Here is a 22,311-nt window from a genome sequence, read left to right on the forward strand (position 1 = left end):
CCGGCCTGTAGCGCAGGCGCAGTGGAGTTGCTGGTCACTTGGCACCATGGAGATGAGCGGCCCCATCCCGCAGCTAGTGGAGAGTTTTAGAAAGCAAAAGGCCGACTTTTCATGTAACAGACTGGCAGGGGGTGACAGTAGTAATAACAGGGAGATTAATAGATCCGTGCAAACGAACCGAGAAGGTGAGTTCAGCTCCAGCAGTTAGCGCAACCACAATAACCACCACACCAACCACCAAACAAGAAAATAAAATATTAATTTAGAGGAGAGAAAAAAAAGCCCCGATCAAAGAAGCGGCGTGGCTGTGGCCTAGTGGCGTTCTTCGCCTGAGGCGAGCCCCGAGATGAGTGTGTCCGTGTGCTAATGATTCCCCATTTCCTAACCCTTTTTTTCGCGTGGTGCAAACGCCATTACCGAAAGATTGGCCCTCGGCCTCCGCCGATTCCAATAACGTAGCCATGCAGTATTTTTTGAGACTTAAGAAATATGGGTTGGCATTTTTCAAATATTACTAGGACCGGAATTTTTTTTTTACAAACAGCTGATAACGGAAGATTGGATTTTTTTTTCAAATTTTTAGCTATTATTGTGAAAATTCATGATTATAAACAGTCTTTAAAGTTTTAAGTATTTTACAGTGGTGGCATTTAATCTGTGGGGTTAAAATAATTGCATTTTCAAAATTTCTAGCTTTGCAAGAGAATTTACAAAAGCGTATTAATACTTAAACAGAATTTTGAATCTTGAACCGTTTTCTTACCGTGGTTATAGAAAAATGTCTATAGGACGGTAAAAATATTATTCAAGATTAAAAGTTCAGCCTGTTATAAAAAGTGACGATTTATTAATAGCACAACTTTATGCAGTATCCGTATGCCTTATTTCATAGCACAATGTTGTTATAGCATGTAATATAAATACAAGTGATCTGATAGTTCTATTGCATTGATTAAAAGCCTCAGCAATATTCATAGAAAATGTGTTTTCAAATACCGCTTTTATCCTGCAACAGGTGTAAATTTGATGAGGCCGAATAGCAATGTTACACGTTAGTATTCCATTCTAATTCATTGTAGGGATAGTGCAATATTTTTAACCTGTGGCCATCACCTTAACATTATTTTGCATTTCATGATTTCTCCCTATATATCTTTCATTAGGGTGGTTACATCTTACATGAAATTATTCTATCAAATAGTTATGTATTCATTCAGCTATTTTAATGGAAGTGTTTGCCCAAGTAAAATTTAAATAACTTCACTTGCATTTAAAATGAATATATTAACATATTTGTTGCTAACTGCATAGTTTCTGCACCAATAAAGTTAACCAGACCAGTCACGTCATGGCCATCAGGTGGAATGAGTTCTACATGGTGAAACTGCTGCATAAATATTTAGAAATTTAGAAATCTGCTAATGCTCTTCGTTGTTATTTTGGGTTGGGATTAAATGTGCTACACTTCAGCATTTCTGATTGATGTTTTGTTGTAGTCAATAAATAAATTAATATTGACTTTTGTTTAGAAAATAGTTAACCCCCATCACCCCTACTGGGGCAAAGGCCACTGAAAGCCGCTCGCTAAAGTCTTCTGTCCTGGGTCAATCTTTTCAAATTTTTATTTCTTTATTTCTAACATTTTCATGTTCACTCAGGGTCTTTCTGTTACATTTAACTTTATGCTGAATTAAACAAGTATCAGCTTTCCTAGCCTTCATGAAATAATTTGGAAGTCTCATTACAAAATTACTGAGGATGATGGGAACCTGTAGTGAAAGCAGAAAATGCTGGAAATTCTCATCCAGTCTGACAGCATCTGTGGGGAGAGAAACAGAGTTAACATTTCAGGTCAAAGATTTTTCTTCAGAAGTTAATCTTCAAAATCAAATCAAAATATTAACTGCTCTCTCTATCGCTGCTCCCTGACAAATTTTGTTATTTTCAGCCAAAATTTTAAATTCAGATCATTTATAGTTATCCAGCCAGATGTGTGCAACTTCTAAAGGGTTCTGTGCAAAGTATCTGCAACATCATGATTCAGATTTGAAAGTATGTAGTCCAGGATATTTTATTATTGATATACAATGTTTGTGCACTCAAATGAAAAGTAGAATGCAAGAGACATATTGCTATTTGTGATAGGAAAGAATGATGCAGTGAGGATAGCAAAAATGAGGTGAAATTAATCAAGGGACAGGAAGGCTTAGAATGCACAATATTTTAAAAAATGGCATAATGGGATGCTACTTGGACGTGATCTGGTAGGGTGGCCTAACCTTTTTTAATACCATGGACCAATACCAATAAGCAAGGGGTCTATAGACTCCAGGTTGGGAACCCCTGGTAACACAAAGAATGTAACTACAGTAAGCACCAAGATGTTTTTAGAATTTGAATTTTAAAACAACTGAGTCTACTGGTGATGGCAAAAGCAAAGTTGTCATACAAGAAAGAACACAGCACAGTACAGATCTTTTGTCCATTGATGTTGTGCCAACCTCTTAACCTTTTATCAAATATCATTCTAACTCTTCCTTTCTTCATAACGCTCCTTTCATCATGTACTTATTTAAGATTTTCTGAAATGCCCCAAATGTATCAGCCTCTACCACCGTTCCTGGCAGTGTGTTTCATGCACCTACCACACACATTCTGTAACAAAAAAAAAGCATACTTCTATCATCCCTCTTTACCTCTGTTCACCTTAAAATTATACCCTCTCGCATTTGCTCTTTGCGCCCTGGGAAAAAAAAATCTGTCTGTCCACTCAATCTATGCCTATATCATCTTGTACACCTTTATCAAGTCACCCTTCATCCTCCCTTGCTTGAAAGAGTAAGCCCCAGCTTGCTCAGTCTATCCTCAAAAGAAATGCTCTCTAATCCAGGCAGCATCCTGGTAAATCTCTGCAACCACTCTAAAGCTTCCATATTTTTTCTATAATGAGGTGACCAGAACTGAACACAATATTCCAAACAACACACACAAAATGCTGGTGGAACACAGCAGGCCAAGCAGCATCTATAAGGAGAAGCACTGTTGATGTTTCGGGCCGAGACCCTTTGTCTCGGCCCGAAACGTCGTCAGTGCTTCTCCTTATAGATGCTGCCTGGCCTGCTGTGTTCCACCAGCATTTTGTGTGTGTTGTTTGAATTTCCAGCATCTGCAGATTTCCTCATGTTTGCACAATATTCCAAATATGGTCTAACTAGAGTTTTACAAAGCTGCAATATTACCTAGCAGCTCTTGAACTCAATCCCTTGACTAATGAAGACCAGCACACTATACGCCTTCTTAACAATCCTATTAACTTGATTGTTAACTTTGAGGATCTATAGATGTGGACTCCAAGGTTTTTCTGTTTCTCCACACTGCGAAGAATCCTGAAATTAACTCTGTATTCTGCCTTCAGGTTCACCTTCACACTTTGTTTTGAATTCCATCTGCCAGTTCTCATCCCAGTTCTGTGTCTTGTCAATCCTACTGTAACCCACGACAACTTTCTATGCTGTCTACACCACCAATCACTGTGTTAGCTGAAAACTTTCTAACTCGCCCTTCCACTTCCTCATCCAAGTCATTTACAAAAACCACAAAGAGCAAGGGTCCCAGAACAAATCCTGGTGGACCAACCTCTAGGAAGAATATGCAGCATCTACAACCACCCTCTGCCTTCTATGGGCAAGCCAATTCTGAATCACACGGCCAGGTTTTGCTGGATCTCATCCCTCCTGAATTACTGAGTGAGCCTATTATAGGGAACTGTATTAAAAGCCTTACTATAATCCATATACACCACATCCACTGCTCTGCCTTCATTACTGTGCTTTGTCATATCCTTAAAGAATTCAATCAGGTTCATGGGGCATGATCTGGTCCTAACAAAGCCATGCTGACTATCCCTAATCAAACTATGCTTCTGTAAAAGCTCTTAAATCTTGTCTCTAAGAATCTTCTCCAATATATAATTTTGCCCAAATACTGAAATAAGGCTCACTAGTCTAAATCCCAGGGTTATCTCTACTCCCATTCTTCGAGAAAAGAAGATCATTTTCCACCCTCCAATCATTTGCTACTCCTGTGGCCATTGAGGACACAACCTTACTTCCTGTAGTAACCTGAGGTATATCCCATCCTGCCTCTGGGACTTGCCTATCCTAATATTTTATAGACGTTCCAGCACATTCTCTTAATGTTGAATTAGATTATCAGATTCCCCTTAGGCCCCAGCCAGATTATTGGTCTCAATACTTATTTATTTATTGAGCTATACTGTGGAGTACGGCCTTCCAGCCTTTTGAGCCACACTGCACAGCAACCCATGATTTAACACTAGCCTAATCAAGGGACAATTTACAGTAACCAATGAGCATACCAACCGGTACATCTTTTGACTGTGGAAGGAAACCTGGTTGGAGGAAGCCCACGGGATCACAAGGAGAACGTACAAATATCCTTACAGGTAGTGCGGGGATTGAGCCCAGGTTGCTGATACTGTGAAGGTTGTGCTATCTACTACACTACTGTGCCATCCTAGTTTAGTCCCACTTCACAAGGGTTTAAGAAAGCCCATTAAGATTTGAGCAGGGAAATAAATGTTTGAAATTCTCCACCTCCTAAAAAGTCATATTTAAGTGACAAGGCAGCAGCAACTGGGTGGACTCGGTCAACATATAAGCATGTGAATTAGGGATAGGAATATGCCATTTGACCTCTTGCCTGCCATTCCATAAGAATTGTAATCTCAATTTTGCAATCCTGCCTACTCATAGTAACCACTCTTGCTTATTAGCATTATTCTGCCTCTGACTTAAAAATATTTCAAGGACTTGGCTTTCACCTTTCTGACACAAAGTTCCAAAAAATCAGTCTTAAATGGGTTACGCCTTATTTTTAAACAGTAAATTCTAGTTCCAAGTTCTTACACAAGAAACATCATCTCCACATCCACCCTGCCAAGATCCCTGAGATCATCTTTGTTACAGCCTTCTGAACTCCAGCAGATACAAGCATAGCCTGTCTCACATTTCCTTAAAGAGTTTAACCATTTCAAGTAAATCTTCATAACTGCTCCAATCTATTTACACCTTCCTTAAGTATATCAATTCTATATGTTGTTCTTCAAATGTGGTCTTATCAATGTGTTATATTACTGAAAAATAGCCTTTCTTTTTTCAGTCATTTATTGTATGCAATAAACAATATTTCTCCATCACCTTTTGTAATTGGCAACTTTACCTGTACAAATCATGCACTAGAATGCATCAGAAAACTTTTTTTTGAATTTTCACATCCCTGTTTTCAAGGATTGAGCTGACTTGAAATTTAACTTAATGGACACAATTGATTGTCTTAGTCATAAATATCAAAAGACTGCAGTGGCCTAGAATCTTAAAGGCCAGATCAGTTAAGGAATGAAACATCTTGGTGGGATATCTGCTAACCCTTGTGTTCTTGCTGCTTCCTGCAGTTTTGAAGGGTAGCTTTCCTGATATTATTTATCTATTTTTTTAATTCATTGATTTACTATTTCCTGTGGTGGATTTGAACTTGTATATGCAAGTTTATTTTGTCCAGCCCTTTGCATTATTATTCTAATTATATAACCGTTATGCTACTATATCAAACAATGTCTGTAAAGAATGTAAAAAAGGATATTACACCTATTGGATATATATAGAGATATGACTTCTTGGGAAAGTTAAGAAAAATTGATATGTGAACAGAATCTTTTGAGTTGTAGACTGATAAACTGAAATCAGTAACAAAGGATCTTGTCAGTTCTGAGTTTTATTTTTCTGGTAGTTCTATTGAAAATTAAATATTTATCTTTCCATACCTGGAAGTTATATACAGGCAGATATACTGAACACTTTCATTCATTTATAACTTAACAAAAGTACAGAATTTTATTGTGGCTGGTAATTGGAAGCAATTTTAATTTAACTTCCAGAATAAGCTGGACAACATCTTGCATTTTAGTAGTTGATTCAGATTGACTGTTGTGACGTATTGTGTGATTCAGTGAGAAGCAATAAATGAATACAGTATAGGTTTGTAAAATATGAAGTTTAAGTCTTGACTGTTAAGTTGAAAACAGTGGTGCAGAGGACCTGTTAGATCCTTTATCTAGCAGCATATGTAAATGAATACTTTCACAAAAGCTTGTGTTGCATTGATGCAGATAGATACCTGAAAATCTACTTAAAACTAAACAGTATTTCAACATCAAAGGTACAGGATGATTGCTGATCATAATTCCTTAACAGAATTTTTTTAAAGATTCACAGTACATTTATTGTCAAAATATGTATGCAGTGTACAACCCTGAGATTCGTCTTCCCCAGACAGCCACAAAACAGAAAAAAACACAGAACCTATGCACAGAAAAACATCGTGCAAATAAATTAAAAAATGAACGAAAAACACAATATAAGACACAAAATCGGAGGAGTCCAGGCATATTCAGTTAAGCTCGGTATTTGTTATCTGCAGGCCACCCTTATTCAAAGTCACCCAAAATAACAACTAAAAAAGGAGTGACCAGAAACACATCATAAAATGAACTAGGGTCCAATCTACAAACCGCATTAATTAAACCTTGCCAAAGACTCAGGACTCTAGAACCATCTTCTTACAGCATCAAGGGGAAGAGAGAGAGAGTGAGAGACTGTTCAAATGCCAGGACCTTCCTTCGGAGCAGCAAATGAGAGAGAGAGAGTCCATCACATGCAGATACCTTTCTCCAGCAGCAGTAATGAGAGGTTTGCAAATGGTGCTGAACACTCGCTTGCCATCCACACACGCCTTGATGATTTCAACCTTCCTTGGAAAATTAATCGACGAAATCGGCAAGAAAAAGAACTGATCTTGGGTTCGTGCTCCATCTCCAGGTTCCTTGGCCTTGAGGCCGCATGCTTCACTTGAAACACCCTCGGAGACAGCAAAGTGCCAGACCGTTCAATTGGCCCAATTAACACACCACCAAAATGTCGATCACAGGTTCCAACGACAGAACCACACTTGAAGGAAACAGAAGTCAGTAAAGCAATGAACTGTTCAGAGGATGTCTCCCATGGTCCATTGTTCAGTGGTGCCATCTTCTTGGTGTATTTTTCAGAATGTGGGTATTGCTGACAAGTAAGCGTTTATTGCCTTTTCCCAATTTCCTCTTGAGAAGATGGTGACAGGAGTGGCCTGTTGGACTACTTAAGAGAACATTTTTTTAGTAATTGGCCTCAATGTTCATGATCATTTTATTCTTCTTCAGTATTTGGTTCCATTGACCTCTACAGAGAGTGCAATGGGAGGCAGTTGGCCTAACAACAGTTAGCATCCTGTGATCAAAAACAGGCTTCTACCCCAGAATCTCCTAAGATAAGTGACTTGTTTCAACCACATCAGAGGGGGTAAGTATAATGATATTTTGCTACAGCATTCAAAGATTAATGAGATGAAGGTACATATCTCTATGTAGTTCGATTTTAAATAACTAAGTACAAGACCAAAACCCAGAACTCTTTTGTGTACTAATTACAAACTCAAAAGTTTTTTGGAGTTGATACTCCTTTCACCATAACGTAGATGTTACTAATTAATCTAAAATCTCTTTTCTACAATATATAAATTACTCACAATTAGTGTGTGTGAGGTAACTACTTAAGAGCAGTTAGATTTGTCAGAGGTATTGCAGTGTATATGGCCTACAATGTGCTGTATCATTGGATAGGTGATAAGATTCAGCAGGAAAATGTTCCATTTGTCTAACATTACAAGGTTTACTGAATGTAAAATCAGGCCTTTCTATAATTTTTGGGTGTTCATTAAATGGATTAATATCCTATTGTAACTTAGTGTCATCGACAAGTGTATTGAGTCTATATTGTTTTGAAAGGTAAATAACCATTTATTTATACTTCTCCATTGGTCATTTTTTTTTGTTTAAAATAGCAAACAGCCTAATTGAGTGAACTGACTTGGATGAATTTCAGAGCATAATGTTGCGTAGGAGTTGAATTTGTACCAAAAGATGATTACTAACTTGATGCTTTCTGCATATTTTGTCCTTTTCCTGCAACTAAATTTTGATTTCACCAAGTCAGAGCAGTGGCCACTTCGTTAGGTATCTCCCATACCTAATAAAGTGCCATTGAGAACATTTTCATGGTCTTCTGCTGCTTTAGCCCATCCACTTTGAGGTTCAATTTGTTGTGCATTCAGTGATGCTCTTCTGTAGTCCACTGTTGTAATGCACGGTTGTTTGAATTACTGTCACCTTTCTGTCAGCTAGAGCCGGTATGGCCATTCTCCTCCGACCTCTCTCGTTAACAAGGCAAACAGAACTGCTGCTCACTGGATTTTTTTTTTTGTTTTTAGCATCATTCCCTGTAAATTCTAGAGACAGTTGTGTGTGAAAATACTACTGTTAATAGTTCATGAGATACTCAAACAACACATTCTGGCACTAACTCATTCCACGGTTAAAGTCACTTAGATCACAACACATTTCTACCTCATTTTGATGTTTGGGTCCGAACAACAACTGAACCTCTTGACCATGTTTTCATGCTTTTATGCATTGAGTTGCTGCCGTGTGATTGGCTGATTAGTTGTTTGCAGTAGCGAGCAGGTGTTCCTAATAAATTGGCCTCTGAGTCTGTGTGTACATGTGGGAGAAAGCTAGTTAATGATGTACTGTTAGAAAAGAACACTGGAATTTCACGACTTTCTTTGATATGGGTAGGTTTGTGCATTGGAAAGACAGACAGCAGAGTCCAGGAAACTGAGAAATGTTGGAGAGTGTGTATGGGACTGGATGTGTTAATGGAACACACCTTTTAAAGTTTTCCTATACACTTTTAACTTAAACTGCTACTTACTGTGACCATATAGATTTACACTCGAGATAATTTATTGTAGTGTAATGCAAATTAAAACAAAAACTCATTTGTCCATAACTGACTCAATGTCTGAAGCAATTAATAATTTAGATATAATTTCTATAGAACATGACATAACTTAGATGTTAGCCATCATAGAGAGAACATTGTATATAGAACTTTAGTTGCACCGAGGTTACTTTATCCTGATGTTTAGCAACCCTATGGACTGTACAGGGGAATGGAGCACATTTAAACTCTGTCTCAGTATAAAATATTTACTGGTTAAGCATATCACAGTTGGTGCAGATAAAATTTCTCTTGTAAATGCAATTTACTTCTTGCACCTAGAACCTCTCCAGGATTGAGTTGGAAATGTACTCAATCCTTCAGAGTATCAATTGTGAAAATATATGTATTTCAGCAGGTACTTCCAAGCTGGATCTTAAATAGTACCATATCCTCCTTATGTATAATTAACATCTCACATGACTGTTCTTACTGAGATTGCCAATAATCCAATATTGTAAAACTATTTTGTACTGAAATATCAGTTTTAAATTTACTCACAACCCCTGCAGATTGTTTTGGGAAATTACCAACTGTTTGTGCTATTTTAATTTTAAAGGGAAAATATGTAACCTTACACCAAATCACTGACATTTTGGGAAAGCTGTTTTGTGTGAAGGCTATTGTGAAGAGTAAGTAATAGGTAACAAGGAATGTATTTTTATCAGAGAATGATTCTGTATTAAAGGCATGTTTTGTAAGTAGTGTCTAAACTACACAGTTATAATAAATGCAATCAATTTTCCTTTGCCAAATGTGGGAAGTTGAAAGGAAGTGTTGGGATAAGTAACACAGGAGTATTCTTGGGGCATGTACACAAAAAACAATTAGAAATCTGAAGAAAAGGCATAGTGATGAACAATAGGTTCACCAGCATCTATAAAGACAATGTACAAGAGCACAAGACGTGGGAGCAGAATTAGGCCATTCAGCCCATTGAGTTTGCTGCCATTCCATCGTGGCTGATTTATTATCCTCTCTACCCCATTCTTCTACATTCTTCCTGTATCTTTTGATGCCCTTACTAATCAAAAACTTACCAATCTCTTCTTTAAATATACCCAATGACTTGGCCTCCACAGGCACCTGTGACAATGAATTCCATAAATTCACCAACCTCTGGTTATAGAAATTCCTCCCCATCTCTGTTTTAAATGAACCTCATTCTATTCTAAGGTTGTGCCCTCTGGTCATAGACTCCCCCTCCAGAAGAAACATCCTCTCGATTTTCACTCTATCTAGGCCTTTCAGTATTTGATAGGTTTCAGTGAGATCCCCCCCCCCCCCCCCCATCATTCTTCAAAACTGCAACAAGTACAGGCCCAGAGCCATCAAACACTCCTCATACAATAACCCTTTCATTCCCAGGATCATTGTCATGAACCTCCTCTGAACCCTCTCCAGTGTCAGCGCAGTGTTTCTCAGATAATGGGCCCAAAACTGCTCACAATGCTCCAAGCGTGGTCTGACTAATGCCTCAGCATTACATCTTTGCTTTTGTATTCTAATCCTCTAAGGCTATCTGTTTCAGATATTGTGAACTTGATGACCTTGGATGCGAAACATAAAGTGGTTGTCTTGCAAAATTTATGACGGCCATTTCTGAAAAATAATTATTGTGAGCGACATAGTTATGTCAAGGTAATCAATACTTGATTATCTAATATTAACAGTTTAAGTTATGGTTAAACATTAACCAATAAGTTCATAGTTTTTGAACGAAAAGCAATATGCTACAAACGTTGGAAAACTAAGAGAAATGATCTCCCCAGCAATACCAATTGGATTAGTGATAGTTTTTCATTTTATTACTGTGAAAGACCTTTAAAAACAAATAGGTTTAATCTGATGAAGTTTTTATTTGTTGGGATGAAGATTAGTGTGGATTAGGTTTTGTTCACCACTGTGCTTGATATTTTTTCATATTTTCTTATGCCACAGAAGGAAGCTATTTAGCCCATCAAGTTTATGCTGGCTGTCAAAATGTTCTCCTGAGTCACAGTCAGAAAAGTACAGCAAGGAAACCGGCCCTTTGGCAATCTTGTCCATGCCAAGCCATTTAAACTGCCTACTCCCATCCACCTGCATTGGGACCAGAGCAATCCATACCCCTACCATTCACGGACCTATCCAAACTTCTCTTAAATATTGAAATTGAGCTTGCATGTACTACATGTGCAGGCAGCTTGTTCCACACTCTAACAACCCTCCTGAGTGAAGAAGTTCCTCCCATGTCCAAAACTGCACACAATACTCCAAATCACATATTTCTTATATAACTTTGACATAACATCCCATCTCCTATAGTGAATACTTTTGATTTATGAACTCAAATGTGCCAAAAGCTTTCTTTACTACCCTAATTATGGATCTGTATTCCAGATCCCTTTGTCCTGCTGCACTCCTCAGTGCCCTACTGTTCAGTGTAAAAGATCTACCTTTGTTGGTCCTACCAAAGTGCAATACCTACCATTTTTGAATTCCACCTGCCATTTTTCAGCCCATTTTTCCAGTTGGTCCAGATCCTGCTATTGGTATGAGACAGAATTACATCTTTAGAAGGATAGGGTCAGAGAATGTTGAATCTTTGAGTTAAGAAACTGCAAGGGTTAAAAAAATGCTTCCAAATAATAGCCAAGATGTGAGGTTGATATTGCAAAGGGAGCTGGAAAAGGCATATAATAAGGGTATGACACAATTGTAATGGGGATCTTCAATATGCAAAAGGATTGGGAAAATCAGGTTGGTGTCAGATCACAAGAGAGGAAATTTATTGAATGCCTACGAGATGGCTTTTTGGAGCAGCTTGTATTTGAGCCTACTGGGGTAGAGGCTATCTTAGATTGGGTGTTGTGTAACAACCCAGATCTTACTAGGGAGCTGAATGTAAAGGAACTCTTCGGAGGCAGTGATTATAATATTGAATTCATACTGCAATTTGAGAGGGAGAGCATAAGTCACATGTATCAGTATTGCAATGGAATAAAGAACTACAGAGGCATGAGAGAGGAGCTTGCCCAGGTGGATTTGAAGAGGATACTGGCAGGGATGACAGCAGAACAGTGATGGCTGTAGTTTCTGGGAATAGTTCACAAAGCCCCACAGAAGAAGTTGTTCTCAAATGACAGGGCTAGGCAACCATGGCTGACAAGGAAAGTTAAAGACTGCATAAACACCAAGGAAAAGGCATATAACGTAGCAAAAGTGAGTTGGATGATTAGGAAGCTTAAAAAATCCAACAAAAAGCAACTAAAAAAGCTATAAGAAGGGAAAAGGTGAACTATGAGGGCAAACTAGCCAATAATATAAAGCAGGATACCAAAAGTTATTTTCAGTTATATAAAGAGTAAAAGGGAGGTGAAAGCTGATATTGGACCACTGGAAAATGATGCTGGTGAGGTAGTAATGGGGGACAAAAAATGGCAGATGAACTTAATGGGTACTGCATCTGTCTTCACTGTGGAAGACAATAGCAGTGTGCCAGAGGTCTATGAGTGTCAGGGAGGAGCAGCCATTGCTATTACAAAGGAAAAAGTGCTTTGCAAACTCAAAGGTGGATAAATCACCTGGACCAGATGGACTACATCAGAGTCCTGAAAGAGATTGCTGAAGAGATAACGGATGCATTGATCATGATTTTTCAAGAATCACTTGATTCTGACATGCTGTCGGAGGACTGGAAGATTGCAAATGCCATTCCCACTCTTTAAGAAGGGCGGAAGGCAAAAGAAATTATAGGCCAGTTAGCCTAACTTCAGTGGTTGGTAAAGTGTTGGAGTCTATTATTAAGGATGCGGTTTTGAGGTACTTGAAGACTAATGATAAAATAAGTCAAAGTCAGCATGGTTTCTGTAAAGGGAAGCATTGCCTGACAAATCTGTTAAAGTTCTTTGAGGAAGTAATAAGCAGGTTGGACAAAGGAGAGGCAATGAATGTTATTTACTTGGATTTTCAGAAGGCGTTTGATAAGGTGCTACACATGAGGCTGCTTAATAGGATAAAATCCTATGGCATTACAGGAAAGACACTGGCATGGGTAGAGAAATGGCTGATAGGCAGGAGACAGCGAGTGGGTAAAAAGGGAGCCTTTTCTAGTTGGCTGCCAGTGATTAGTGGTTTTCCTCAAGGGTCAGTACTAGGACCACTACTTTTCACATTGTTTGTCAGTGATTTGGATAATGGAATTGATAGTTTTGTGGTAAAGTTTGTGGATGATACGAAGATAGGTGGAGAGCTAGGTAGTGCTGAGAAAACAATGTGCTTGTAGTAGGACTTAGACATATTGGAAATATAGGCAAAAAAGTGGCAGATGGAATACAGTTTGGGAAATGTATGATAATGCATTTTGCTAAAAAGAACAATAGTGTGGGCTATTGTCTAAATGGGGAGAAGGTTCAAACATCAGAGGTGAAAAGGATCTTAGGAGTCCTCGTGCAAGACTCCCAGAAGGTTAACTTACAAGTTGTGTCTGGTAAAGAAGGCAAATGCAATGTTAGCTTTTATTTCAAGGGGAATAGAATATAAATGCAGGGGGATAATGTTGAGCCTTTATAAGACACTAGTCAAGCCACACTTGGGAGTATTGTCAACAGTTTTGGGCTCCATATCTCAGAAATGATATATTGTTGTTGGAAAGAGTCCAGAGGAGGTTCACGAGGATGATTCTGGGAATGAGGTGGTTACAAATATGAGGAGCATTTGGCAGCTTTGGGCCTGTACTCACTGGAACTTAGAAGAATGTGTGGGGATCTCATTTAAACCTATCAACTGTTGAAAGGACTAGGTTGGGTTAATACAGAGAGGATGCAGAACTAGAGGGCTCAGCCTCAAAATTGAGGGGTAACCCTCTGGAATAGAGGTAAGGAGGATTTTTTTTTAACCACAGAGTAGTGAAACTGTGGAATGCTGTGCACAGACTGCGATGGAGGCCAAGTCCGAGGGTATACTTAAGGTGGAAGTGATATTACTACTATCCAAAGTGATATACCTGTTATTGGGGGGGATGGCCACAGGGGTACTCTGCACTAGCTGTTTAACCCCTTTCTTCTTCCTGACTGTCACCCAATGTTCTGTGTCCTGCACCTTGGGTATAACTATCTTTCTATATGTCCTATCTATCACCCCTCAGCCTCCCAAATGATCCAGAATTCATCCAGTTCCAGATCCAATTCCTTAACACAGAGTGTTAGAAGTTGCAGCTGGATGTACTTCTTACAGGTGTAGTCATCAGGGACATTGGAGGTCTTCCTGCTTTCCCACATCGCACAAGAGGAGCATTTCACTTGCCTGCCGGACATCTTTACTGTTCCTATCTGAGCAACTATAAAGAAGGAAAAACAATAAACTTTGGGGGAGAAAAAAAAAACTACTTTCAGCTTCTTTTTGCCTTCTGTAACTGAAGCCTTGAAAAGCTAATTCTTCAAAATCTCCACTCTAACTCTGACCACTCCAAAAATGCTGTTCTGCCTACCCCTGCCTTACATTAATTTGTTCTTGTCAATCTGTCCCGAACGCTGATTGGCCACTGCTCAAAGCTCCAAACTATCGTGAGTTGCTGCCTTTTCTACTCATCCACGAATCTGAGTGAACTATGTCTTCTCAGGCTTCCAAACTCCAATTTGGTGCTGTTCAAAACTCCAAACTGCCGCAAGTTGCTGCCTCTTCTACTCAGTCAGCGAATTTCAGACTTGCAGTCTCTTATTAGGTGATGCTATACCACCACATGCTTACCTGTGACTTATTCTCTTGCGCGTGACCCCAACTCCCCAGGTCTTCAGCCATTCTCACAGTCATTTTCACCTTTACTAGGGGAAATTTACTGTAGCTTTCTTAATTTACCTGAACATCCTTGGGATCTAGGAGGAAAGTCTAGTACTTGAGTTAAGTAAACATAATATAGAGAATGTACAAGCTTTACATACGCACAGGACCTGATGTCGTGATCAAACCCATGTCACTACAGCTGATTGGTAACACTATCTGCTGTGCCACTGTGACACCTAGTGAAAGCAAATGACTAGTAAGTAGAGTGTATCTAATCAAGAGCAAGAAAAGATGTATAAGAAATTATCTAGACACGAGTTAACAACAGGACAAATTTATTGCTGGTTGCAAGGCAGTTTTTAAGTCATGTTTACAATTTACACTTGCCCTTTTCAAAGAGATGCAAGATCTAAATAGGAAAAGGTGAAAATGTCACAGCTAATAGGGAAAATTTGTTGACAAAAATGCATGTTGGTTTATTTCCATCAATGTTTACAATAGAAGACGTAGAACCATACTTTGAAGATACATATATAAGTCTATTTTAAATATTGCAGACAGGGAATTTATCTTTGAAAACAAATCCAAACATTTGCACACATACAAAATACTGAAGGAACACAGCAGGTCAGGTGACATCTATGGAGAGGAATAAACAGTTGGCATTTTGTACCAAGACCCTTCATCAGGACTCATTTCCAAACATATGTAGTAATTGGAATATGACTGGTGAAATTAAATGGAATGATTTTGTAGCACTATTTCTTTATTAACAAAGTTCTATATTCTAATTTGTTTGTACATCACTGTAGATATATAATTTTAGATGGATAATTAATATGTTTTAGCCCTCATCAACTAGGTAATAGTTCAAATATTTTCTCTAGTTATGGGAACATTGCTTTAGGCTAGATGCCAAAATCATGGAGACAATGGTGGAAAAAATTTAATATGGGAATCAGTGAGGACTTTAGTGATGAAGAAACCTGTAAAAGCTAGGAGACTTTTTCACTAGTGCCAGAATAAAATAAATGAACTCTGATAGAAAAGTATATTGATAACTTTGAGGACTATTTTCACAAAGTGCAAAATTTGAAATAATTTTTAACCTTCTTTTAATCTTGTCGTGGGCTTCCTACCAGACATTTGCAGAAGAATCAATAATAGATGTTACATGAGAAATGGGCTTGGGAACATGGAGCCAAGGCACTAGCTGACACTGCACCGTAACATTCTGTAATGTAAAATTAGCTTATGATACAGTCCCAGAATTCTCTAGCATTTGATATAATTTGTATGCTTGAGCCAGGAGTTTCAGGTCTAGTTTACAGACTCAGCCAGAAGAAAGGTAAGCTTCTCTAGTCACTGATAAGTGAAAAAACTGTACATACAATACCACTTTTCTTAAAAGATAGGATTTTTGGCTGTATTACAACATCAGTCACTTCCATTTCAAAGACGAGGTTATGGAGAAGTCAAGTCCAAATTTTGTTACCCTAATCCTCAGCACTTTGATTCAGTTACTCCTAGGTTCCCCAGCAAGTAACACAGTCTTTAATTTATTTTAACTTGGCAAAATGCAGGAAGAACCATTTATATACCAAACCTATTCATAGACTGGTAGTGGTATTCTATTTTAATCATTGATGACTTTAGAAAGCAAATTATTACTGTCTATTGCTTTTTATTACTGGTAGTTTATTTTTGAGGCTTCATTGACCACTCTTGCCCATGAATCAGAAGATTGAGGATTTAGGGCTTGAGCACAAAAATATGCATGTATTACAAGAGAGTGTTGCATAGCCATTGTTCAGGAGCTGTTGAAGACAGCCATTCAGTCCCTTGCACCTATAGGTTTCTATTTGCACAATCTTCCTGCCTGAATTCCAAAGTCTAGTAAAAATCAATCAATCTAATCACGTAATTAAGCTAACATCACGCTTTTTAAGGAAAACGTCCTTTGCCTCTGCAGGTATGCCAGGGTCAGGACTTCATGGAGAGAAAGAGAGGTCTGCTTCAGAGGATAGGATTAGAACTTAAGTATCGGACAGATAGCTAATAATAATGGTGAATGAAGTCTCCATAATGGGTCTTAGGGATCTGTACATCAATGTTCTAAACCAATTGAATCGATTATTGGGAAGAAGTTTGGGGTGCTGCTTCCTGCACTTGGAGAATTAAAGGTGAAAACGTTGATGTGAGGATAGGATCCAAACAATAATGGTAAACCTTGTAGTTAACTTGAGTGGTATTCCCACCTTGGTTGCACCATAAAATGTTTTTGTGTTCCATGATATTGCTCCTCGGTGAAATTGATTCAATTTCCATCATGGCAGCCCATAAGGGTTAATATGACTTGATGCCTGAAATACTGAATGATGCTGGACACTGCCCAGTTGAACTTTCAGAGTCAAGCAAAAAGGGAGAAATGTTCTTTGTTTCATTTCTCCTTAATACATTTTTAATTGCACAATTCTGAAATGCATTGCACTAATTTCTCTGCATCTTTGTATAATTTATTAAGTTCAGTACAACAAAATGCATGATGTAAAATTACATTTTGTTTACTATTCATTATAATAAGCTTTTCTGGAGCAGCAACCTCATACAGGTTATCATTGTATGATAGCCTTTTAAAAAATCAATGTAGTGTAATGGTTAGCATATCGCTATTACAGCACCAGTGATCTGGGTTCAATTCCTGCCGTTGTCTGTAAGAAGTTTGGATAATCTCCCTGTGACTGTGTGGGTTTCCTCCAGGTGTTCTGGTTTCCTTCCACATTCTAAACATGGATGGGTTATTCATTAATTGATCACAGGGGTGTAATTGGGCGGCACTGGCTTGTTAGGCTGGAAAGACTTGGTATCATGTTGTATCACTAAATAAAGAAATTAAACTGGCAAGCTGATGGAACTACTAACAAGATAGTACAGTTTGTAAAATAGTGGTGAAATTGTCTGCAGAACATTCCTTTTGGGTAATGATTGTAATCAAGTCAAATAGTTTAATCTTAATAGCGTATTCTTTGCACAGTATTCAGATATGCACAGTTAAAACACTGATGTAATAATAAAAGGAATCAAATTCAAAAATATTATCAAGCACAATAGCAAAAATGATTCTCTTTTGGATGCATATTGCTGGCCGGTGGTGTAGTAGCAGCTGCATCTGACTTCAAGTTGAGTGGTCCCAGGTTCGAATACGGCCAGCTCCTTGCACGCCTTCCATCCATGCTGGGTTGAGGGTCGAGCTAGCAACTCAGTCTCGTAAAAAAACAGCAAAATGCTATAGAAATGGCAAAAGGTTGCTGCCCAATGTGCCACAAGGTGTGGAGATTAATAACAGTAACAAGATGCATATAAATATGACCAGAAATAAAAATCCAACTGAAACAATTGCTGTATTGGCCCATAAAAACACAAATGTATACACAGCAAAAATATAATGTAATATAAAATATAAAAATAATGAAGAAATTAATAAATATTTACAATAACTTTGCCCAGTTGAAGTCCAGTCCATTGATTGTCTGTTGATGGTGGAGGGCGGGGGGAGTGGAGAGTGGTAGACACTTAGGATCAGTTCTTAGACTTTTGGAAGGAAATTGTAGGTCTGTGGTGTCTAGCTTCCAAGCTTTATGTTTGCTAAAATCATTTCACTAATATATGAGCCTAGGAAAATGGCTCTTTAAGCCTCATACTTCAGCCATTTAGATTAAAGCAAGTGTCACAACTACAGGCAGGTTCAGGAAAATAATCCGACAAAATCATAACTCAGGAATTTGCGCTGGTATTCCCAGTATCAGGTAACTTTAGTTTGATTATCACAGTGGCTCAAATTCATTTCTGAGAAACAGTGTTCTGTGTGTGTGGAGCACCCAAGTGATCATATGTATGTCCCGCTTTATTCATTGCTGTGAGTGAGTGCTATTGTGAGGCATGGGCTGGTTATTAAGGCAAAAATTTCATCGTGTGACTGATGTACGTTGTATAAAGAAGCTGCTGTCAGTGATGGAGCAACTAATGATGAGGATTAAAAACATTTGAGCTTTGAAAACTAGATTGGCAAATGTTGAATCCAACACATTGATGACAAAATGAAAACAGTTTACTTGGTGGCATACTGGCAATGTGTCATAGAGTTATACAGCACACTGTGACTGTGTCAACCATCAAACACTAATTCCATCTTCCCTTATTTGGCCCAGAGCCTTCTCTGCAATGGTGTTGCATGTTCTCAATTAAGTACCGAAAGTAATGAGTGTATCTGCTGCATTACCCATAAGCCATTGGTGCAGAATTAAGCCATTTGGCCAGAGTCTGCTACGGCATCCATTTCCCTCTGAACCTCTTTTTCCTGCTTTCTCCCCGTAACCTTTCATGCCGTGACTTACCAAGAACCTATCAACCTCCACATTAAAAACACTCAATAACCTGGCCTCCACAGTCACCTATGCCAACAAGTTCCACAGATTCACCACCCTCTAGCTAAAGAAATTCCTTCTCATATCTGTTCTAAATGGACGTCCCTCTATTCTGAGGTTGTGTTCTCTGGTCCTAGACTCCTGCACTATCCATTCTGTCTAAGCCTTTCAACCATCAATAGGTTTCAATGAGAATCCCTGTCATTCTTCTAAATTTCTGCAACTACAGGCCCAGAGCACTCATTGCTCCTCATATGATAAGCCTTTCAATTCTGGAATCATTTTCATGAACTTTCTATGAACCTTCTCCAATGCCAGCATATCCTTTCTCAGATAAGGGGCCCAAAACTGTTCACAGTACCTCAACTGAGCCCTTACCAGTGAAGCCTCAGCAATATATCCTTTTTTTTATATTCTAGTCCTTTCAAAATGAATGCTAACGCTGCATTTGCTTTCCTCACCACCGACTCAACCTGTAAGGGGCTCCCAAGACCCTTTGCATCTCAGATTTTGGAATTTTTCTCCCCTTTTAGAAAATAGTCTATGCTTTTATTCCTTCTACCAAAGTGTATGACCATACGCTTCCCAACATTGGATTCCATCTGCCACATCTTTTCCTATCCTCCTAATTTGTCTTAAGTCCTTCTGCAGCATCCCTGCTTCCTCAACAATACTTGCTCCTCCACCTATGTATCTTCATATGACTGCAAACTTTGCAACAAATCCATCAATTCCATCATCCAAATCATTGACATATAATGTATAAAAAATGGGTACCAACATCAACCCCTATGGAACACCACTCGTCACTGGCAGCCAGTCAGAAAAATTCTGTTTATTTCGACTCTTTGCCTCCTGCCAATTGGCCAATCTTTCATGTTATATAATGGGCTCTTCTCTTCCTAAGCAGCATCATGTGTGGCACCTTGCCAAAGACTTTTTAAAAATCCAAGTGCACAACATCCACCAATTCTCCTTTGTCTATCCTGTTTGTTATTTCCTCAAAGAATTCCAGCACATTTGCCAAGCAAACTTTTCCCTTAAGGAAACCATGCTGACTTTTACCCATTTTATCATGTGCCTCCACATACCCTGAATTCTCATCCTTAACCTCAACGCCAACATCTTCCCAACCACTGAGATTAGGCTAAGATAATGCCTGAGAGGTTTCAACACCCTCTGGGTGAAATAAAAGATCTTCCACAAAAACTCCTTACCTTAAAATAGGTCCTCTTGTCATGGAAGACTGTAACAGGAAGTTTTTCACCAAAGTGATCTTACAGAGATTGTAAGTACCAAACAGTATGGTTTATTGGTCAGAAATATGATTATTCAGATTTATCACTTTTTCCCTTGTAAAATGAACTAAAATCAGAATATTCATATTCTTTTATTTAAATGGCTTCCATTTTTGGAAGCCATTTCAGTGATCCAGTTTTGTGAATATAGTGCATTTCCTTTCTCTAAGCCTATCTACACCCTTTACTACCACCGTCCACCGTTTTCATATAAATGTGGAACACAATAGGAAATTTGTTTTTCATGTAAACATCTGGAAGTTTCAAGTGATGAAACTGCACAATGAGATGCACTTATCAGGACAAAAGTACTCCCTTCAGCCCAACTGATATGTGCTGACCATAATGCCCATCCAAGTTGCCCCATATCCTAAACCATTTCTATCCATGTACCTGTCTAAATGTCTGTTGAAAGTTGTTATTGTACCTGCCTCAACTATTTCTTTTGGCAGTTCATTCATACTCCTATCATCCTTTGTACCAAAAAAATTTGCCCCTTGAGTTTCTACTAAATCTTTCCCCTCTCATCCCTCTTGTTTCAAGCTCCCTTACTCTTGGCAAAGACTGTGACTATTCATCTTATCTATTCCCTTCATGATCTTATAAGCCTCTATAAGATAACCTGTCAGACTCCTAATATCTAAGGAAAATCATCCTAACCTGCTCAACCTCTCCCTATAAACTCAACCCCTCAAGTCCTGGCAACACCCTTGTAAGTCTTTTCTGCACTCTTTTCTAGTTTAATAATTTTTTTCTTCTTTAGTAGGTTAACCAATATTGAGCATAATATTCCAGGTGCAGCCTCAACAATATTTGTACAACTGCAATAGAAACTTCCCAGCTTCTATACGCAGTGCTCTGAATGATGAAAACCCGTATGTCAAGAAGCGTTTTTCACCATCCTGTCAACCTGTAACTTTACTTCTGGGAAACCATGTGCTTGAACTTTAAGGTACCTGAATTCTACAAAACTCCCCAGAGCCTGCAGTTCACTGTGAAAGCCCTACCTTGATTTGATATTTGAAAGTGTAAAACTTTGTTCTTATCTGAATTAAATTCCATTTAGCCATTCCTTGTCCCATTTATCAAGCCGATCAAGATTCCTTCATAAATCCTGAAAACCTTCACTGTTTTCAGTACCACCTACCTTAATGTCTTCTGAAAACTTAAATATTAAACAGCATGGTCTGGTTTATAGGTCAGCAACATGATTACTCAGATTTATAATTTTTCCGTTATAAAGTGAGCTAAGAACAGAACATTTGTATTTTTTATTTAAATAGTTTCCATGAAGCATTTCCTCTCTCATCCCATCTACAGAGTTTACAACCACCATTTTCATACAGCTATAATGGGGAAACTTGTTCTTCATTTAAACAACTGGAATTTTCAAGTGATAAAACTGCACAATGAGATGGACTCAGTACTGGATGGAAGAAGGCCCTTCAGCCCAACTGGGAATAGTCTCCAAATAGGAGTTTGACAAATCATCTTTTAGATGTTTATAAAATCACAAGAGGCATAGATAAGATGAATGGTCACAGTCTTTGTCCAATGGTAAGAGAGTCTAAAACAAAGGAGTGTAAGTTTAACATGAGAGGGAAAAGGTTTAGAAGGAACTTGAGGGACAACTTTTTACACCAAGAGTGATGGGTGTATGGAATGAACTGCCAGAAGAAATAGTTGGGGCAGGTGCAAAAGCAGCTTTTAAAAGACAGTTAGACAGGTACATGGATCCGAAAGGTTTAGAAGGATACTGGGCATAATAGGGACAGTTGAGACAAACTTGGATGGGCATCATGGTTGGCAAGGTAGAGTAGCATTTGGCATAACGCTTTACTATGTCAGCGAGTGCGGTTTAGTTTCTGCTGCCAT

At 38.4% G+C, this 22,311-nt stretch overlaps 1 protein-coding gene across 1 annotated transcript in view; it reads left to right on the plus strand.

Moving 5' to 3' along the window:
* The first annotated feature begins 32 nt into the window (after window positions 1-32).
* LOC140726178 (zinc finger matrin-type protein 1-like) overlaps window positions 33-22,311 on the plus strand; it is an 83,416-nt gene continuing 61,137 nt past the window's right edge. Inside the window, exon 1 of the mRNA XM_073042190.1 lies at window positions 33-185. Coding sequence (XP_072898291.1) covers window positions 47-185 — 139 coding nt within the window. The 5' untranslated portion in view covers window positions 33-46. The remainder of the gene's footprint in view (window positions 186-22,311) is intronic.

This window comes from Hemitrygon akajei, chromosome 4 (genome assembly GCF_048418815.1).
Source record: "Hemitrygon akajei chromosome 4, sHemAka1.3, whole genome shotgun sequence".
NCBI lineage: Eukaryota > Metazoa > Chordata > Chondrichthyes > Myliobatiformes > Dasyatidae > Hemitrygon > Hemitrygon akajei.